Here is an 18,856-nt window from a genome sequence, read left to right on the forward strand (position 1 = left end):
AAAAAATATCAAATCCCCTTTGTCATCCCCAAAATATGTCCCTTGCGCTTCCCGTTCTTGTTTTCTCAGCCCTCGTAAAGCTCCTCCTATGCATCCGCAGTACCACCTCCTCCTAAAGCTTCTCCTCCGTCACCATTGCCGCATTAGTTGCTGCGTCTGCTGCTGCATCCACCGCTGCCATATTTGCGGCATCTAAAGACCCAAAACACCCGTTTCTCCAAAGTGTGCTGAATTCCCTCCTATTCTTCATAGTTGTGCCATTCTCGATTATGTCTTTGTACAGGGGTTTATGCTAATGAAAATGGCCTAAAAGAATCTTTGGGTGAGAAATATGAAAAATTATCCACCTCTAAGTTCAAGGAAAACAAGGAGTTTAAAGAAGATCTTATTGATAACAATAGAGACATGACAGTTAGACTTATAGTCTATAGCAAATTGAGCATCCGCTCTGTATGTAGTGCCTTTGATCATTCAGTAGGGAGCAGACTCCAAAAGTTTGGTGGATCGGATAATAAAGAATTGCTTCAAAGGTGAATCATCCTATGACTTAATAGTTTCTTTTCATACCGATGGTAAGTATCTGTTGGATGTTATATTTCAAAGAATGAATGATTGGAAATTGCTAAGAACTTTTATAATTAGAGGCCATTTTATGAAGGGATATCACATCTCTCTCTCATTTTCTACATTTTTCTTTGTCCGTGTTGTATTCATAATTGTCGGGTGCTCTAATTTCACCATAGGAAGTGTTTTCAAATTTTCTCCAAAAACCAGATCCTCTTCGTCTTCCCCAAAAATCAGATCCCCTTCCGCGTGCAACAAAACCTAAGTTTCATTTAATTAAAGGAAAACTCTTCAATCAGGTGAATTTGCGGACCGAATGATTACGTGGAAAATGAAACGGAGCGTTTCATTGAAGAGAGACTTTTGGGGCGTCTGGAGAGGGAAGAAATTTTCGAATCAGCCATACGATGCGTTTCGTTTATGGATGCATCTTCGCCCCGTGTTTTCCAAGTCCTCCCCCATCTGAAGACTGAAACCATCCCTAACCCTAACCCCTCCCTAACTTGTCGCAGTCCCTCCCCCATCTGAAACGATCCCTAACCCTAACATTCCTTTTCCATTCCCCGTCACACGCCCTAAAACCTTCATTGCAACCCTAAAAATTAGTGCTTGAAATGGACATGCAGAGGCGCGTGGTCAATTCAACATTATCGAGAATATATGTAGTCAATTCAGAATCAAAATTGAGGTGAGTTCTCTTGATTCCTCATACCTATTAGTTCATAATGGTTCTTTGAAATTTTGTCATAAATGTTGACTCTTTTGCGGGTTAGATGGTTACCAGTTGGAGATGGAATCTGGATAGCTGGCCATAAATATGTTGACAGTGAATATGTACTTGATTTTATTGTTGAAAGGAAGAATGTTGATGATTTACGTTGTTCCATCAGGGATAATCGATATAGGGACCAAAAACTGAGGCTTCTGTTATTTCAAATAACTCAATGCCTTATATTGCTTTCTTGAAGTTTCCCTGCAGCTGTTATTTCTGGTGTTAAAACTTGCTACACACACACATACATGAATGGATAGTTGCTTTGAGAGTAAAAAACTCTTGCTCTTGTGGTCTGTTGAGCATGCTTAAGGATAGAGCATTTGAAGTTCTTTCCTAGTAATTTTAGTATTAGGATTTTAGTTTGCCTCTGCAAGAATTTGCTACTCGGTCTCATCTTCTGCTTATGTTTATCGTTAATTTATATCATTCTGACTTTTTTGGGCGTTAAATTGCTTTTTGTAAGAGGATATATCTTGTGGAGGGTGACCCAAATTCTTCCGAAGTTGCCGAAAGCATCAAAACAGCGTAAGTGACTTTCTGAAAGTATTTATAGGATCCAGATTTTTTTTAACCAGAACATGCATGCGTGTGTTTGTGAATCCATGGTTAGCCTATTAAACATGTGCTGCAACAAATAAATAGCTATATCTAATAAAATGTGCACTTGTGCTTAGAGGTGTGAAATTGTTCTTAGATTTTAGTCTTTCTATTTCTGGAGTTCTTGTCCTTAATATATTGGAACCAAAATTTGTTCTGAGATTTTAGCAATACAAGAACCATGGAGAAATGATAAATTTGATTCACGCCTGTTGCATCCCAGGTTTTTTCATCTACAAGTCCCTAAGCACATTTCCTAAATAGAACTTGAATGGGTGCCTTTTTATTTTATTTTATTCTACTCATTCTGGCTTCAACACTCTGTTTTGACTAGGAGGGCGACCGAAGTGCACAAGAAGAGATGCTTAGTAGGCAGAGCAAATAAATGATCAATTTAGTTGCTAGTAAGAATATATTCAACTTAGTCTGGGGCAAATGAGTGTTTTAATCCCCTTGAACTAACAAGGCTTCATGGGTCCTGAAGCTTGTATTTCATGAAGCAAAAGCAATCTGCTTTAAACTTCGAGGAGATTTCACAATAGAGCACTGTAAATAAGAGATAAGAGTGTGGAGGATTTGTTGAAGAGCTTTCTTGTGTTAAGCAGAGTTTTGTTTAATTGTTAGGACTTGGACGCTATTTCACATTCTCTATTGAAATGTTCAGAAAAGATATGCCAATCAGTCTTATTCTCCAAGTTTGTTGTTATAATTAATATCATTCTTATTACAGCTTGATGGCTCTTTAACCATCATTTGAAAAAAATTTGGAACCTCTAGCCATCAGGATGAAGGGCAAGATTCTAAACCAATGAGGCTTGCATATTTGTCTCTAGAGAAAGTGGAGGTAAATAAAAAATGTCAAAAATTTTAAGACATCGACGTTAAAAATTTGAGAAATACTCGGTTTATAAAGAACAAGCCAAATGGTGCATGTATGGCTTGCTATGCCTAATTACAAAAAGGCGTTATAAAGAAAAAGAAACATTATATTTGCTCAAAAGCCAAAGATTTATTACAGAAGTAAATGTACAAAAGAGATGCTCCAAAGATCATTTGGTGAGGTGGTGATTCATTTGTCTCTGTGATCCCAAATTTTTCCCGAGGAACCTTATGCTTAATGAAGCGAAATCTCTACTCAACTTTCATCATTTGGGAGCTTGTCCAAGGAAAAGCCAACCATACCAATAACTGCATGCAGTGGGGCACTATAATTGTTGTGATCATATGTATCAATCCCATTTCTATCCCTTTTAGGCATGGCCATGCATTTATTTTGGTAAACTGAGCAGGTTCTCTCATAATTTTGAACATGGCCAAAGAGAACCAGATCAACCTGTTTAAAAGCAACCAAAAGTGGCCAAGTTCATACTTTGTAAAGCTAGAGAAGAATATATTTCGTAACGAAGATGGGATAACCAGTTAGTTCAGAAGCAACTTACTTTGTTTTGTAACAGTAATGGTTCTACCTTCTTGATATAAAAAGCTTCACATGACAAAAACTTCGTAAATATTTGTCACACTGGATCTAAAATCATGAGCTCAAAAATACCCATGACAAATACCACTTTGGAAATTGAAATTAAACAATGAATGCTAAGTGACTACGCAAAGCTGATAGCACATATATCTCACTGAATGAGGCCAGGCCAAGCATCCTGACAGATTTCCAAAATATCATTGAATACCTGACATCAAAAGAAAGATAAGCAGTGGGATTAATCTGACATTGTAACTGGAGATTTGAAGCACCAAAACACACACAGTTCCGTCCAAATAGCTGGCATAAATTAACTGGCTATCACAAGAGAATATTGCATGACAGATAGGCGCTGAAGATTCTTTTACAATCCACTGTTAACACACAAAACATCATTAATATATATATTCTGAAGAAAAATATTGGAGAGCGGAGTGGAGTGGAAAAACATTGCTCATCCATAATTTTTTTTTTCTTCCTACATTGTTTGTTGCCATCACTAAAAAAAATTCTTCTCAACTTTTCATGGTAAAATTATAAAGGAGCAGAGTCCATAGGAACTGGACACACATTTGATTACTTTGACATGAAGCTAAGATAAAGATACCTGCTTCACACATTCAAGTTTCTTTGTTTCGTATATGGCAAGTTGAGTCCTATGTACAGCAAGGAAGTGTATATGATCTAGGTGAAATTGAACTTGGGTGTCTGAAACTACCGTGGATGCCCTCCCAGCTGGAATATGCAAGAAACAGTTATTTTGTCTTTCCCACCTATCAGAGTTCCACACGTTAATCTGGGAGAAGAGAATATGAAAAAGAAAATCTTATCAAATTGGTCAAGAGAGTTAAAACTACAAATGGCAGGGCGTGGATTACTACTGGTTGCAGGCTCACTCCCAAACGTAGCCAGTTCGATTTACCGTCCAAATGTAGCCAGTTCAATTTACCTTAATTCATCTGAATTAAGTGTAGCTTTAATACCCCCACCCTCGCGCGACACAATAAAATTGAAAGGCCATGAAAAAAACTAAATCAGAAAAGTGAAACGTTGAAGATACGTGTTTAACTTACCGTTGGCAGAACCATTAGAGATGCAGAGAGGGCCAGAGCCGTCCAAATGAGATAGAGGCTTATCCAGATGGAGAGGGAGATGCCGTGAAGGGGGCGGTTTGACTATGAGAGACTGAGATCTAGAGAACGATAGACAACTTGTTGACAGAGGCTTACGAGAAGGGGGGACCGACGGAAACGACCATGAGAGGCTTGCTTAGGAGGTGGGTCGCGGAGGAGATCGGCCAATCTGCAACGGAGATGAAAATGGCAAAAATAGGGCGGAATTTGGGGAAGGGGAGACGGAGGGAATGCAGATGAGTTCTTTCTTCTTCTTCAGTTCGTATTTCATTTCATTTCTTTTTTCTTCTTTTTACAATTACACAAATGCCCCTGCCATGTCACTTTCGGTGCACAAACGGTACGCAAAATTGCTTGTACCTGGAAGAATTGAACTATTTAATATAATTAACGAGCTAGGGAGTTTCGTGGACATGAATGAGTACGAGACTTGTGGGGTTCATGAATGTCAGAAAAGCTCAAGCGTGGAGGCTTTCCACTTTAGTCTTTAATGCGACAAGTCCACTCCATTAAGGTCAGTGCCATTTAACCCTCCAATTTGGTCACTGCATCTTAATTATTCTCTTGACTCTCGGCAACTAGTGTTACCACCACGTGGCGTATCAAGATACGTGTATTCGTCCTAGTTTTCATTTTTTATTACTTTCTTAAATTATAAAGAAAAGAAATTGTTTAAATTTTCCATTTCTAATACCTCAAAGTGCGGTGGGGTCCAAACAACATTCCCCAGTTTGAACTTTCAACCTGAGAGCAATTATCGCCTACAGCGACATTCCTCAAGTTCCCAGACAAAAGTGGCCCACGTCATCGTACTCAGCAGCGAATTTACGTTTTTATGCTGCCTCATTGACAGCTGTACATCACAGAACCCTATCAGGATTCAGGCCGATCAGAGAAATGAAATTGCACCGTTTCTACAATAAGCATCGATCTACTCGAATAAGCCCGTACCCCCTACTACAGGTTGCAAAGGAAATGTTCAAATGGCAGGCTCCAGCAAACAAATACACGGGGAGACGGGGAGGGAGAGAGAGAGAGGGAGAGAGAGAGTCGTCAGGGTTCAACGCCACTTCTCAATCATCTCTTCTCTTCTCTAGGCAATTTCTCAAGTCTTCTCATTGTATTTTTGGAGTAAACGATTCTTCAATCTTCGATCTGCTTCTCTTCGCTTCTCGGAGACTCAACTTCGAAAGCCGCAACGGAATTCAATTCTCGAAGAACACTTTGGGAATTTGATTCCAAGGGATATGTTAGGTTTGTGAACTTAGGGTTTATAATTTGATACGCACTGGTCAATCATGCTCTCTAATCACCTGCAAAATGGATTCGAGACCGCGAAGATGGTGTGGTCGCGGCTCCCGAACGCCGAGGAAGGCGACCACGAGGATACAGGGCTCTTGCGTAAGAGTGATGGGAGTGGCGTCGAGAGCCTCGAGTACGAAGTCGTCGAGAATCACGCCTATTGGGAAGAGCAGGTCGGGTTTCTGAGTTAGTTCAAACATTGTGGTCAATTCCTTTTTCCCGAGTTGGATTCTGAGTTCAATTTAATTTGTGTGCTTTGAGATCTATAGGAGCAGAGAGGGAAGATTTTTGTTGGATATTATGTGGTGGTGAAGTGGTTCTTTGCTTTGCTCATTGGCATCGGTGAGCTTAATAAGTTTGTCGTTATATTTACGAGTTAGTCTTTGTCTTAATTAGATTAATTTGGACTAGGATCGAGCTCCAACAATTGATCTATTTATTTTCACGTCGTAATTTTTGGTGAATTATCTCATTGTAGGAAATGGATTTTTGTAGATAATTTAATTATGGAGATTAAGGACCAAATATACTTTGGATGAAAATGTGCGTGTTTTGATTCCAATTGCTAGTATGCTATAATCGAAGCACTTCAGCAAAAAAAAAAAAAAAAAAAAAAAGAGGAAGAAAACTTTACACACACACACATAGAGAGAGAGAGAGAGAGAGAGAGAGAGAGAGAGAGAGAGAGAGAGAGAGAGAGAGTAGGTCTGTACATTGGTCCAGTTTATTCCAGACTTTCATTGGTTCTGATAAAATTTGGATTTTTTTTTCAAATTTTCAACTCTATTTTCCGATTAAATTGCCAGGTACTTGCATTTGCTCATTCAGCTAATGATATAATGGTATCTAAATTTGCACTACAAAGATGGAAGCAGATAGGTTTTTCCCCCTTTTGGCATTTATAGATGCGAGTACAGAGTGAAATTTATGCAGTTTGTTTCAATTTTGAGTTATCTTTTTGGCATTAGATTATTGTGAGGATATCAAAGCCCAATGTATAAGTTCAGTAATTTCAACCTTTTTTACAACTCCATTTTTAATGAAGGGTATTATTACTCTTTACAATAATTTCAATATCATGTTTGTACATTCACTTTTAGAGGACAGATATTCATATCTTTGGTGTTTATCATATATGTTGTTTGGCTATTTATCTTAATTCCTTTTTTATCGTTCCAGGTACCGGATTAGCTGCAGTTTTTATTAATCTTTCTGTTGAGAACTTTGCCGGCTGGAAGTTTGCATTGACTTTCTCTATAATACAAAAATCATATGTGGCTGGGTTTATCGTATATGTACTAATCAACTTAGTTTTAGTCTTGTCCTCTGTATATATCATAACACAGTTTGCACCAGCCGCAGCTGGATCTGGAATTCCTGAAATCAAAGGATATTTGAATGGTAAGCTGCACCTTTGAGATCTACTCATACGTCAGCTGTCTCGGTGTCATATATGTTAACAAGTGTCATTCTACTGTACAGGAGTTGATATTCATGGGGTTCTTCTCTTCAGAACCTTGATTGGGAAGGTATGGTCTACTTCGACATTCTCAATTTTTAAAGTTACACTTCATAAATGTTTTTGATTGTGGTTTTCCCCTGGTGATTTATAGATATTTGGAAGCATTGGATCAGTGGGAGGTGGTCTAGCTCTAGGCAAAGAAGGTCCTCTTGTTCATACTGGTGCTTGTATTGCTTCTTTGCTCGGACAAGTAAGCACATATTGCTGAGAATTAACTATATATTTTACCCAGGCAGAGCATTTTTCTTTTCAAATTTCCTTTGTGCAGATGAGCTTTGCTCAAATTGCACTTTCTCATCCTGTAGAAATGGGGTGAAGGGTGACTTTGTCAGTGCAAGACTCATAGCTCCTAGTGTCTTACCAATAAGAAAATAAATAAATTCTTCTGTGTCTTCTCCCCTCCCTCCACCAGGTCCCTTTTAATGTGAAGAATAAGGTTTCTATGGCCTAAATAAAAAATAAATAAAAATAAAAGATTATAAATGTGAAGTGAAAACACTGTTGGTTACATGGCAATAACTTCCTTTGAAAATTATGTGCTTGAGGGCCCTACTACAAGAAGACAACTGAAATATTTCTAGCCTGCAACTTATGGTTATTATAACATCAGATAAAATAAATGGCTCTTGATTTTCTTCTCTTGGGGGCAGGGTGGACATTCTAATGCCAATACCACACAGTTGGAAATTAGGCACTATGTGCTGGACTATTGCTTCACTAGGAAGCTAAATATATTAGCGTAGACCCATTTTTTATTTCAATTTTTCATTTTTGTTCTCCCTTGTGAGTTTCAAGTTCATATCCCACTACTAATTCTGTTGCAACAGCTTGATTTTGAATTAAGGGAGGTCATATATGTAAGTTCGGTACTTATTTATCTGAGTGGATGGTCCTTTTCTTTGACATGGATAATCTGGCTGACTTGACTGGTGCCAGAATGTTATTCAGGTGATTGGGTTGTCTTTACCATTATTGTTACTTGACCTTGGCTTTGCCAACACTAGTCTAGGTTTGTTTTTTAATTTGTGATTTTAGAAATCTGGACTCCAATACTTATTTGCTCAATCAATTGTTGTAAACAAAAAAACATCAGTTTTACAACCACATGTTGTGTATAGTTCTCTGAAGTTCATCACTATCTGTGATGTGAGATTGGCTTTTGGTATGCTTGAACTGTGCAAGCTGTGTTGCTGGTCCTTAACAGTTATGGTTAGGAATATGGATAAATGGAAAAAATTTATATTAGAATATTTTTGGAAGAATATGAGGAAAGGTTGGGGTGATTTTCTAATCATATCAAATTTGAGGTGGGAGATCTAGGATCAAATTCTAGCATGATATGTGGTGTGGTAATAGGGTCCTCAAAGAATTCTCCACAGATGTGTACAGTGTTACTCATGCCAAGGATGCTTATATGGCAGACAATGTGGAGATTTGTAGCGATTTTTCTCAGCAAAATATAAGAGGCAAAAACAAGATTCTTTTGGCTCCTTCCAAAAGTGGGATGTTCAGTATTATTATTTTTTTATAATGTCTTTTTTCCTCACTTTAATAGAAGCTTTGAAGAATGGGGAAGACCTTTTTGTGGGAGTGGGCTCAACATGGGTCATGCCTAGAGGGCTGGCGGCTTAGCAAGTTGGAGTGGTCTCCAAGGTAATTCACAAGTGGCACAATTTGGAAGATGACCCCTATATGTATGTGTTGGTGTATTTAGAGGGATAGAAATGATAGAAGCTTTGAAGATCACAAGAGGACAATGGATGAGTCAAAAGCTTTCTTTTTTAAAACTTTGTTCCTTTGGGCAGGGGTGATTGATTTTAAAGGGCTAAATGTCCATGAGTTTCCATTTCAGCTGTAAATCCTAGTTAGATATTACTCATGTATACGTCTTGTGTACTTGGCGATGCCTATTATACTATGAATAAAACTTCTTGATTACCTATAAAAAAAAATTAACCCATTTTCTTGGAAGAGTATTTGGCTGACAAAGGTTCCTTTGAGAGCTGCATTCTTTGCTTGGACAACCTCTCTAGGAAAGATTTTCGCCATGGACAATTTAAGGAAGAGACACATCGTTGTGATTGATTGTTGCTGCATGTGTAAGAGTGCGGAGTCCAGTCATCATCTTTTATTTCATTGTGAGATTGTAGGTGCACTGTGGAGTGACTTCTTCAGTTAGGTTGGATTGGCTTAGGTCATGCCTCGAGGAATTGTGCATTTGGTTTTTTTCATGGGAAGGGTTAGGTGGCAGCTATAAAAGAGCAATGGAATCTTTGAGGAATGCAGATGGATGTGGGGAAAGTTTAACGCTTTCTTTTATCAATACATTTTTCCATTAGACTGCTTCTATAGACTTTAATGGGAAAAAACTTCCATGATTTTCTTGTATCTTTTTCTCATTCTAGAAATGTGTCTTTCTTGTATACTTCCTATATACTTGGGTTGCGATTAAAAAAATTTACATTAGAATACTTTTGTGGTGGAATTTACTTTGGAAACTCTTTGGACTTCTTTTGTTGAAATTTCTATGGATAATCCTAATAATCAAAGGTGCCGGCTGGGTTAAAAGAACAAAAAATCTAACCTTCTACCATGTTTTTAAAATCATATGTTACAGCAACCTACTGTTTTCTTTACAAACTAAAATTTACTTTTTATGTTGTGTAATTCAGGGTGGATCCACCAAATACCATCTGAGTTCAAGATGGTTGCAAGTTTTCAAGAGTGATCGTGATCGCCGTGATCTTGTGAGTGACTTGAAGCCTTTTAATCCATTAGTCTAAAACATCCATGCTTGTCGTCTTGTCTTGCAGCCGAGTCTCCACATGCTATGACTTTCTTGAATTGTTGGTGTTGATGTGTATAATGGGATTTTATCTCTATTCTTATGCAAAGGGTAGGAGATAGCATCTTTTGGATTTGTTCACTTGTTGTGGGTGTAACTTAACAATCTTTTTTCCAGACTCTGTAATCTTTTATACAAAAAATATTGGACATGATATTATGCTCTGTTCTCAAAATTTTTCTCATTTTACGTTTATCTAATGTTTTCAAAAGGTGACATGTGGGTGCGCAGCTGGAGTTGCTGCTGCCTTTAGGGCTCCGGTTGGTGGTGTATTATTTGCATTGGAAGAGGTTACATCTTGGTAAGGAAATTTTTGTGCTTAATATATGTAACTAATGTTGGCATGAGTGGATGTGTGGGTGGGTAAAAGAGTGCCTTTTCCCCCTTTCTCATCTATGTATGTCTTGACAAATCTGTTTTAGTATGGTTCAAAAACTCCTAGGATTTGGCTCAAGTGATAAGGGCCTTAGTCTTGGTGGTGTGCTCCCTTCAGGTCTAAGGTTCGAGTCCTGGTTGCTAACAATTTCTAGGGGTCACGTCCCATTGGAAGAAGCCAACCATTTTCTTGATCTGTGTGATGGGGACGCGTTACGCGGGTTGGGGTTTAACTGAGTTAAAGGCAAGTTGCGTTTGCACGGTCTTTGGGATTCCTTGTCATAAAAAAGTATGGTTCAAGATCATGCACCTGCATTGGTTTCCTTGGGATGCGCTTCCTTTCATGCACTTGCATATTTCATTCTAGAAGTGGTCCAGTTTAACCATTTGTCTACTTGCATAATACAATTGAAGGTGGAGGAGTCAACTTATGTGGCGTGTCTTTTTTACTTCTGCTGTTGTGGCTGTTGTGGTGCGTACTGCAATGGGGTGGTGTAAGAATGGAAATTGTGGACATTTTGGCTCTGGTGGCTTCATAATATGGGACACATCAGAGTTAGTATCTATACTTCAGCTTTTCTATGTTCATATCTGTCTCAAGGTTTTGCTCCTTTTCTGACCAATCCTATTCCCAGTGGTCAAGAGGACTACTCTTTCGAGGAGTTACTTCCAATGGCAGTTATTGGAGTTATTGGAGGTCTGCTGGGTAAGTTTTGCACTCTGCCTTACACATCAGATTTTTTTCCTTAAATTTTTGGTTTAATGTTTTTGTCTTCTTTATAGGAGCATTGTTTAATCAGCTTACTCTTTATATATCTTATTGGCGCCGAAATCATTTACACAAGAGAGGGAACCGAGTCAAGGTAGGCTTTTTGGGTAAATTGTTATGGAAACTGAATGCTCTATATCTATATGTTCTTGAAATGATGTACAGTTATCTAAACTTGAGTTGTACCCGTCATCTCCCTCAAAAATTCAAATCCTTACAGATAATTGAAGCATGCCTTGTCTCCCTGATAACCTCATTCATTTCCTTTGGATTACCACTTCTAAGAAAATGTAGTCCATGCCCTGAAGCAGATCCTGATTCCGGTATAGAATGCCCAAGGCCTCCTGGAATGTACGGGAATTACGTAAATGTAAGATCTGATACTGTTTGTTGCCATCCTTTTGGATTAGTTTTGAGGTGTTGTTATAATTGCGTTTCTTTCCAGCATGTAATTTCCATTTGGAAAATTCTATTACAAGCCCAGCATAAACTCCATTTCAACCTGTAGTCGCATGTGACTTTTTTTTTTTTAAATACGAACTATTATCGTCAGTCCTATATTAAGTTTAATCTGAAATTTGGACCTTAAACCCGGCTGTAAAGTTGCTGACTCAATGTGTGTACAAATGTTTCATCTTACACATATTTTCCCCTCTGACCAAATTTTTCGTATCAGATGAAGAAAATCTTTTGTTTTATATGAAGTTCATTTCAGAAGTTTTGAATTATCTTGGGCTATGCCTAATTTTCTCATTAATAAAGTTCTTCTTTACTGATTACAAAAAAGTCTTGAATATCAACCTTTTTTCTTCTCTTTCTGTTTTTATTTTAAATTTTACAGATCTGATATATGTTAGTGAATCTTGGTATAGTTTTAGCAAACCCTTATCTTTGTATATGCCATTTTCAGTTTTACTGCAGTAAGGAAAAGGAATACAACGACCTTGCTACTATTTTCTTCAATTCTCAGGTATTATTTCTGAAAATTCTTCCTTTTTGGCTTTGCATGCTATATTCCCATGGTTTCTCTTTGGTTTCTAATTCTATAAATTATTTATTGGGCAGGATGATGCTATTAGGAATCTGTTCAGTGCAAAAACCGTTCATGAGTTCAGTGCCCAAAGTTTATTGACCTTTTTGGTACTGAATTTAATTATTTGGTTACGCCTATTGATATTAATAAATTTTTACTTATTAAAAAAAAAAAAAAAAAAAAAAAAAAAAAAAAAAAAAAAAAAAAAAAAAAAAAAAAAAAGACCACACAATAGAGAACACCTAAAGGGAATATACACCAAGCCCATAATAGAGTGCTCCTAATGACTAGTAAGTCCATCCAATATACACCAAGCCCGATTGGGACAAAACGCTCCTCCCAACAGCAAAGCAAATCACTGTAACTGCCCCAACCCCTTGTTTCCACAAAACTAAGACACCACCCGAAACTCCCTTAGAAGTTACATTCTACATACTACACCCGAAACTAATACTACACCCCTTCCTACAATCCTGCCCTCCCTCTAGTTCTCTCTTAACTTAAACTACCTCCTTTAGCGTCGTAGTTGATTGCCTAAGTAAGACGCTTTAACTCCCTGCTCTTCTTAAATCTTGATTTCATTTCAAGTAAGTGATCCGCCTCAATAGCAGTGAGTCGTGCTGTGAATTGGTCGTCAAATCCTCCACATGTAATCCCCACACACTGCTGTATTTCGTTAACCTTTTACAGAATCCAATCCGATGATGAACGAGCTAACGGAGGAAGAGATATTAAGGGGACAACATCTTCCCCAGACTTAGCTCCCAAGTGTACACTAGGCCCTAAACATTCCTCCTTGCAAGGCACCAACGACAAGCCCAAAATTTCCTCCACGCCATTCCCTGCATTCAAATGTTGTACCTCTTCAACAACACCCTTGTTACTATCACAAGATATCTGAAGAGATATCGACAAATTGGTTCTCTCTGTCATCAGTGGTGAGGCCATGGCCACCATTGGAGGTTCTGGGTTGGCGGCAAACCCCAATTGCCTTCACCTCCGATGTGGGTGCCATCGTTTCGTTAGCGAGAATTGGAGATGCGTCACCCCTCGGTGATTCATTCTGTGCCACTTTGGCAGACCCTACATCTCCCTCAAGCCTCGTCGTTACACTCAGCTCTGGTGAGGGTGCCATCGTTTCTTTGGGGAGAACACTGACCCGTGGCGGAGGGCATTCCATTTCGGCTGTCTCTACGCCGATACTCGACATGGAACCCACTTCGAATGACCCTGTTTTCCTTTTAACCCTTCACACTCTTCTAGATCGGGTTATAGGGATTGGGCCGAACTCAACTTTCTGTTTTCCTTTATCAGATTTTAACAAATTCGAGCCTATCTTGGACACCCTCTTATTGGGCCTTACAGCCATGTTACCTCCAGCTGAAAGCAAGTCATTTTCGTAGATAAAAAAGCAACCATTGCCTCCAACTCGACAAGTTGGTTTTTCATCTTCTTTAATGTACTGAGCATCTCTCTTTTAGCCATATTGCCATAGTCAGACTCCTTCTGTTGGTTCTGACCTTGCGTGGTTTGCATAGTCTCCAGGCCACTGTTACAGTTCCCCTTCTTGCCCCTAGAATCAAATTGAGTAGCCAAAGTGTGACCCATCTTCAAAGTTGCCGCATACGATCATCTTGCCACCACGGTTGTGCTTGGGTCTGTTTGTTTCACCTCCAAATTAATGTTCTGATGATCGGATGTCTTCTCCTGGCTTTCCGCCGTGACCCATCATTAGGACTGGATAAAAAATAGTAGCGGCTCTATGTAACTTGACAGTAAATTTCTTCCAACCTAGCCCTTCATACCCTTCCGGAATGACTAGATCACTCTGCCTGCCTCCTCCACCATATTTGGTAACAGTTAGGTATCTACTATGTACGTTGGAGTCTCGTTGAGCCACGAAGGCTCTGTTACCTTCGCGCAAGTGTTTTGTGAATTGCAAGTTTCTCTCCGCCTGTAACACTGCTTCCATTGTAGCCACCAGCCACCCCATACCTCTACAACCCATATTTTGGACAAGTATTCTGTTGATGCACTATCATATTTTCACCTTCTTACTTTATGGTATCATGTTTCGAGTAACTATGTTTCATACTTATGTCTCATCTAAAGATACTGTTGATTCCTCAGTTTCTTATAGTTGTGAAATCCTAATGTTGAAATTTGAAAGCCAAAGCTGTTTCACCCCAATCCTTGTTTCAATAAACTAGAAGTACTGTTTTGGCTGACCTACCAGACAAGAAAATTTAGTTCAAACCCATATCTTATCTGTGCATGCTCATATCCAGATAGCGTGCAATGAGTATGCCAGGAAAATGGCTCACATTACCACATGCTACCCCAAGAAAGAATGCCACACGAGAAAGGAAACCCACAACGTGAAACTTAACTGACAAGAGATTAGAAAATCATATGGTTTCCTATAAATTATCACAGGGTGCCTGGGCACTTTCCACAAGGCTGTTGAACCAGGACTTCCAATAACATTTGAATTCACTTTCTAAGTTCTCATGATGCACACAATATTATTGCTGTTTTTATGCTAGATTCATATTTTTGTACAATTTCAGTATTGAGTTTCTTTTAATGTATTGCAGGTTATGTTTTATGCCTTAGCTGTGGTGACATTTGGTACTGCTGTTCCAGCTGGTCAATTTGTACCTGGAATAATGATAGGATCAACATATGGGCGTCTAGTCGGCATGTTTGTTGTTAACTTTTACAAGAAGCCCAACATTGAAGAGGGAACGTGAGTAATGTGGTCGTTTCTTTCATGTGAATTTTTTGGATCAGATTCATATTTCATTGCTATTCGAGCTTTAGAATTCTTTGCTTTGCGATTGCTCTAGAATTCTTTGCTGGATTTCCTTGTGTTATGTAATCTTAGCTCATAACTTGGGAGTTACTCATTGTACACCACCCATGTACTTTGTATTTTCTGTGCCAAAAAATAATATTTCCAATTTTAATTGTGTTGTACTATGCCTATGTTGTTGGTTGGGAACCATAAAAGGTTTTTCCTGTCTTGTGTCTGCATGTGGGTCTGACCAACATTTTTTTTGTGTTAAACATATGATGAAAAGAACTCCTATTCACTTCTGAATATACTAGTTTTAGGTATAGATAACTGCCCTGTGGCTCAGGGAATGGGTTTCCTTATTTACACAAACTTGAGTGCTACCAACAATTTGCTAGAAAGAGTGTAATCTTTTTGTCTCGTCATTTCTATCTAATGCATAATTAGGTGTCTTCTTTTTCATATCTTTCTATCTGCACCTTGGCAACACTTTTTTTCTGTAAGAAGGGTGGTTACTATAATATTATTTGATTTGCTGTATGCTTGGTCCCTCTTGTTTCTGATGTGCTTTGTGTAATTCTTGGTGGACTTTCTAGATATGCTTTACTGGGAGCTGCTTCTTTTCTTGGAGGGTCGATGCGGATGACGGTTTCTCTATGCGTCATTATGGTTGAGATAACAAATAACTTGAAACTTTTACCCCTTATCATGCTCGTTCTTCTTATTTCAAAGGTAGTACTTTAATGCTCGTCATTTTACTAATAATTTCTCTGTGAAAATACTTAGTCTTTTTCCAATGCAGGCTGTTGGTGATGCTTTTAATGAAGGTCTATATGAAGAACAAGCACGACTCAAGGGCATTCCATTACTGGAATCGAAACCTAAGTACCAAATGCGAAAAATGACTGCAAAGGAGGCCTCTGGACAAAGGGTGAATTTCACTTTAATGCTTCAGTTCAGTTTTCTTACATACAATGACTTTTAAACAGAATGTATCATGTGAGTAGTGTATAGATATCAAGAACTAATATATCTTGGTCCAATAAGACTTGAAGATGCATACCTGGAATAAGGCATGCAAAACCTAATGGTTATGGCCCACCTGATTTGACTGAGGCTAGAAAACCCTGGTGCCTTCCAATTAATTTGAAAAGAAAGAAAAGTGGTCTTATTTGTGTAATATGATTGTTTCATTACAATAGAAAAGTGTGGACAAAGTCTGGATGATTTTGGTGGTCAAATGATTTCTCCCCACAATGAAAAGGAAAACTTGGAAACTTCTAAACCCAAAAAACTAAAGCTACTACAGGATCAGTTTTTTTTTTGTTGGTGCGGGGAAGCTTGTGAAGGAACAAGCTTATCCCCTCCCTGACCAGCAGCTGCTGGGTCTCCCTATCTCTCCTAAACTTCCCTGGTCTTCGGCCCAAGCAGTATGAGGCAGAAACTTTAATGTCAAATGATATGTCCATTTTCTTGCCAAATCAAATGTGGACTTCATGATTGAAATGTTCATTGCATACCTGTGTTGATATTTCTATTGTATTCCTTGTGTTGTGTATGCCCTAAAGAACTCACTTAGTTCTTTATTTCCTACCTTTGAAGGTGGTCTCCTTCCCTCGTGTTGTTAAGGTTGCAGATGTAGTTTCTATTTTACAGAGCAACAGGCATAACGGTTTTCCTGTAAGATTATCTTCTACTTTGCTCTCTTTTCCCTGTTTTAACAATGTTTTGGCCCATTTCTCAATAATTTTATCATACTTTGACCGACATAGGTGATTGATCATACAAGAACTGGGGAAACACTTGTCATTGGACTTGTGCTTCGCAGGTATCTCATATTGAGTTTGTTTTCTTTCTGTATATAGGATATCATTTTTTTTTTCAATTTTTGTTGAAAACAAAATAACTTTATAGTATTTGGTTCATGATGCAGTCATTTGCTGGTACTTCTGCAGTCTAAGGTAGATTTCCAGCACAGTCCATTGCCCTGTGATCCGAGACCTGGATCCAGGCCTATCAGGTAATTGGACGTTTCATACCACAGTTAAGTCTTGCCTTTTCTTCGCTCTCTGTAAGATTTTGATGGTTCCCCCAAACTGCAGGCATACTCCTAGTGAATTTGTCAAACCTGCTTCCAGTAAAGGAATATCTATAGATGATATACAGCTTAGTCCAGATGACTTGGAAATGTACATAGATCTTGCCCCATTTTTGAATCCATCTCCATACATTGTGCCTGAAGATATGTCTCTGACGAAGGTGATGATTCCATCCTGCACGTGTGCTATGTCTATTTCTAATTGTATCAGCTAAGAGTTTCGTCTTCTTAATTGTGCAGGTATATAATCTTTTCCGCCAACTAGGCTTGAGACATATATTTGTTGTACCTCGTCCATCTCGTGTGCTTGGCCTGATTACCCGAAAGGATTTGTTGATTGAGGTATTGCTACTCTGTTAGACCTTTTTTTTTTATCTTCTCCAGTATAATAGGATCTGTAGTAATTGATATATGTGGATGCCAATAGAACTGATATTTGATGATTTCCATGGCAGGATAATGAGGAATCGGATACAGTGGAGCTCCAATCGACTAGTGTAAGGTCTCTATGATGCTTTTCTCATGTCAGATATACCAACATTAATATTTGTGCGATGGGGAATCTGAAAAAAAAAAACTGTATAGGGCTAGTGAAAATGCATTTCGGTTTTGGATTTTACAGGACCGATTGTATTTTAAAATTTTGTATTTCTTTCATGGAAGTTGTTTGATAACCATTAACCAGTCTTTTAAATGCTTGTATTAAATAGCATCATTGAAGCGTTTATCCATGATTTCAAAGTATCAGGGGCATGCAACGATGAGCTTTAGAAGAACGTAGTGATGTGCCTTGAGGTCTCTGATTAGCATGCCTGAGATACGTTTATTTATTTATTTTTGTTGTTCCATCCCTGGAACAAGAAAAAAAAGACTGGATGTTTGGTGAACTGCAAGAGATGGGGGAATTGCTTTTTAAAACCTATTATATTTAATGCTTCAGATTTTAGAGTGGTGTATTTCAATGGAAGTGAAGCTGCCAGTTTGTTTAAAGCAATACATTAGGGAGGATGTTGAGATCTTGTGCATGTCAAAATTATATTTTGCTTTCACGCTGTACGGGTCCATAGCTGGGTTAAATCTTTTCTGATGGAACATCAATCTGTCAGTCATTTATTTTCAAATTTTTAATCCTGTGGATGATCATCTGAATGCAGAATTCGGCAGGGTGATACAAGTGTGTCCACGGGGAGTTGGGATGCAGAAAGACCGCTTCTCAATGGTCTTCTGCTCCAAGCTCGTACATCCAGCTGATGTTGCCGTCCAGCCGTCCTGGATTACAATTCTTTTTGCCGATTCCAATTATTATTATTATTATTTTGTGTTTATCCCTGAAATCTAATTGTTTCTCCCATTTTGTCTTTATCATGAAGCGTGTAGGTCTAGAATTGTTAATTGATTATTCTTCCCTATGAAACGTGGGGGGATTAATGGATCACACCTAGCTGAATTTTGTATCATATAAAGATGATGACATGGCAGATTAGTTGAGCAAGCTCTTTTCATGATTAAAATAATATATATACTAATTGAGCTACGGTGGAACTAGAGAGGGAGGGAGGGAGGGGTTAA

The 18,856-nt window shown here is 38.4% G+C and overlaps 2 protein-coding genes and 1 long non-coding RNA gene across 3 annotated transcripts; all 3 read left to right on the plus strand.

The window, feature by feature from the left end:
- The first annotated feature begins 1,163 nt into the window (after positions 1-1,163).
- Positions 1,164-1,699, plus strand: LOC121254969 (crossover junction endonuclease MUS81-like). Its single transcript, XM_041155228.1, has 2 exons — positions 1,164-1,252; positions 1,338-1,699. Exons 1-2 carry the CDS (start codon positions 1,179-1,181, stop codon positions 1,528-1,530), a joined length of 267 nt encoding a protein of 88 aa, XP_041011162.1. The 5' UTR covers positions 1,164-1,178; the 3' UTR covers positions 1,531-1,699.
- Positions 1,700-1,804: 105 nt separating this feature from the next.
- Positions 1,805-2,642, plus strand: LOC121254974. Its single transcript, XR_005938755.1, has 2 exons — positions 1,805-1,864; positions 2,105-2,642. It is a non-coding gene; the product is annotated as an uncharacterized LOC121254974 (long non-coding RNA).
- Positions 2,643-5,528: 2,886 nt separating this feature from the next.
- On the plus strand, positions 5,529-18,813 carry LOC121254919 (chloride channel protein CLC-d-like). The gene is made up of 24 exons (XM_041155154.1): positions 5,529-6,021; positions 6,118-6,190; positions 7,028-7,249; positions 7,331-7,377; positions 7,462-7,560; positions 10,043-10,117; positions 10,428-10,516; positions 11,005-11,145; positions 11,226-11,296; positions 11,374-11,453; positions 11,580-11,729; positions 12,270-12,329; positions 12,425-12,499; positions 14,990-15,141; positions 15,786-15,921; positions 15,992-16,120; positions 16,792-16,869; positions 16,962-17,017; positions 17,123-17,209; positions 17,292-17,448; positions 17,528-17,629; positions 17,743-17,789; positions 18,442-18,565; positions 18,598-18,813. The coding sequence occupies exons 1-23, from the start codon at positions 5,845-5,847 to the stop codon at positions 18,536-18,538; spliced, it is 2,400 nt and encodes a 799-aa protein (XP_041011088.1). The 5' UTR covers positions 5,529-5,844; the 3' UTR covers positions 18,539-18,565; positions 18,598-18,813.
- Positions 18,814-18,856: the final 43 nt, after the last annotated feature.

The sequence above is a fragment of the Juglans microcarpa x Juglans regia genome, chromosome 1D (assembly GCF_004785595.1).
Source record: "Juglans microcarpa x Juglans regia isolate MS1-56 chromosome 1D, Jm3101_v1.0, whole genome shotgun sequence".
In the NCBI taxonomy this organism is placed as follows: Eukaryota; Viridiplantae; Streptophyta; class Magnoliopsida; order Fagales; family Juglandaceae; genus Juglans; species Juglans microcarpa x Juglans regia.

Coding starts and splice junctions, on each gene's coding strand:
- LOC121254969 (XM_041155228.1), top strand. CDS start 1,179: ATGGACATGCAGAGGCGCGTGGTCAATTCAACATTATCGAGAATATAT. Junction 1,253..1,337: donor AATTCAGAATCAAAATTGAG/GTGAGTTCTCTT, acceptor TTTGCGGGTTAG/ATGGTTACCAGTTGGAGATG.
- LOC121254919 (XM_041155154.1), top strand. CDS start 5,845: ATGCTCTCTAATCACCTGCAAAATGGATTCGAGACCGCGAAGATGGTG. Junction 11,454..11,579: donor AGAGAGGGAACCGAGTCAAG/GTAGGCTTTTTG, acceptor AAATCCTTACAG/ATAATTGAAGCATGCCTTGT. Junction 16,870..16,961: donor ACAGGCATAACGGTTTTCCT/GTAAGATTATCT, acceptor TGACCGACATAG/GTGATTGATCATACAAGAAC.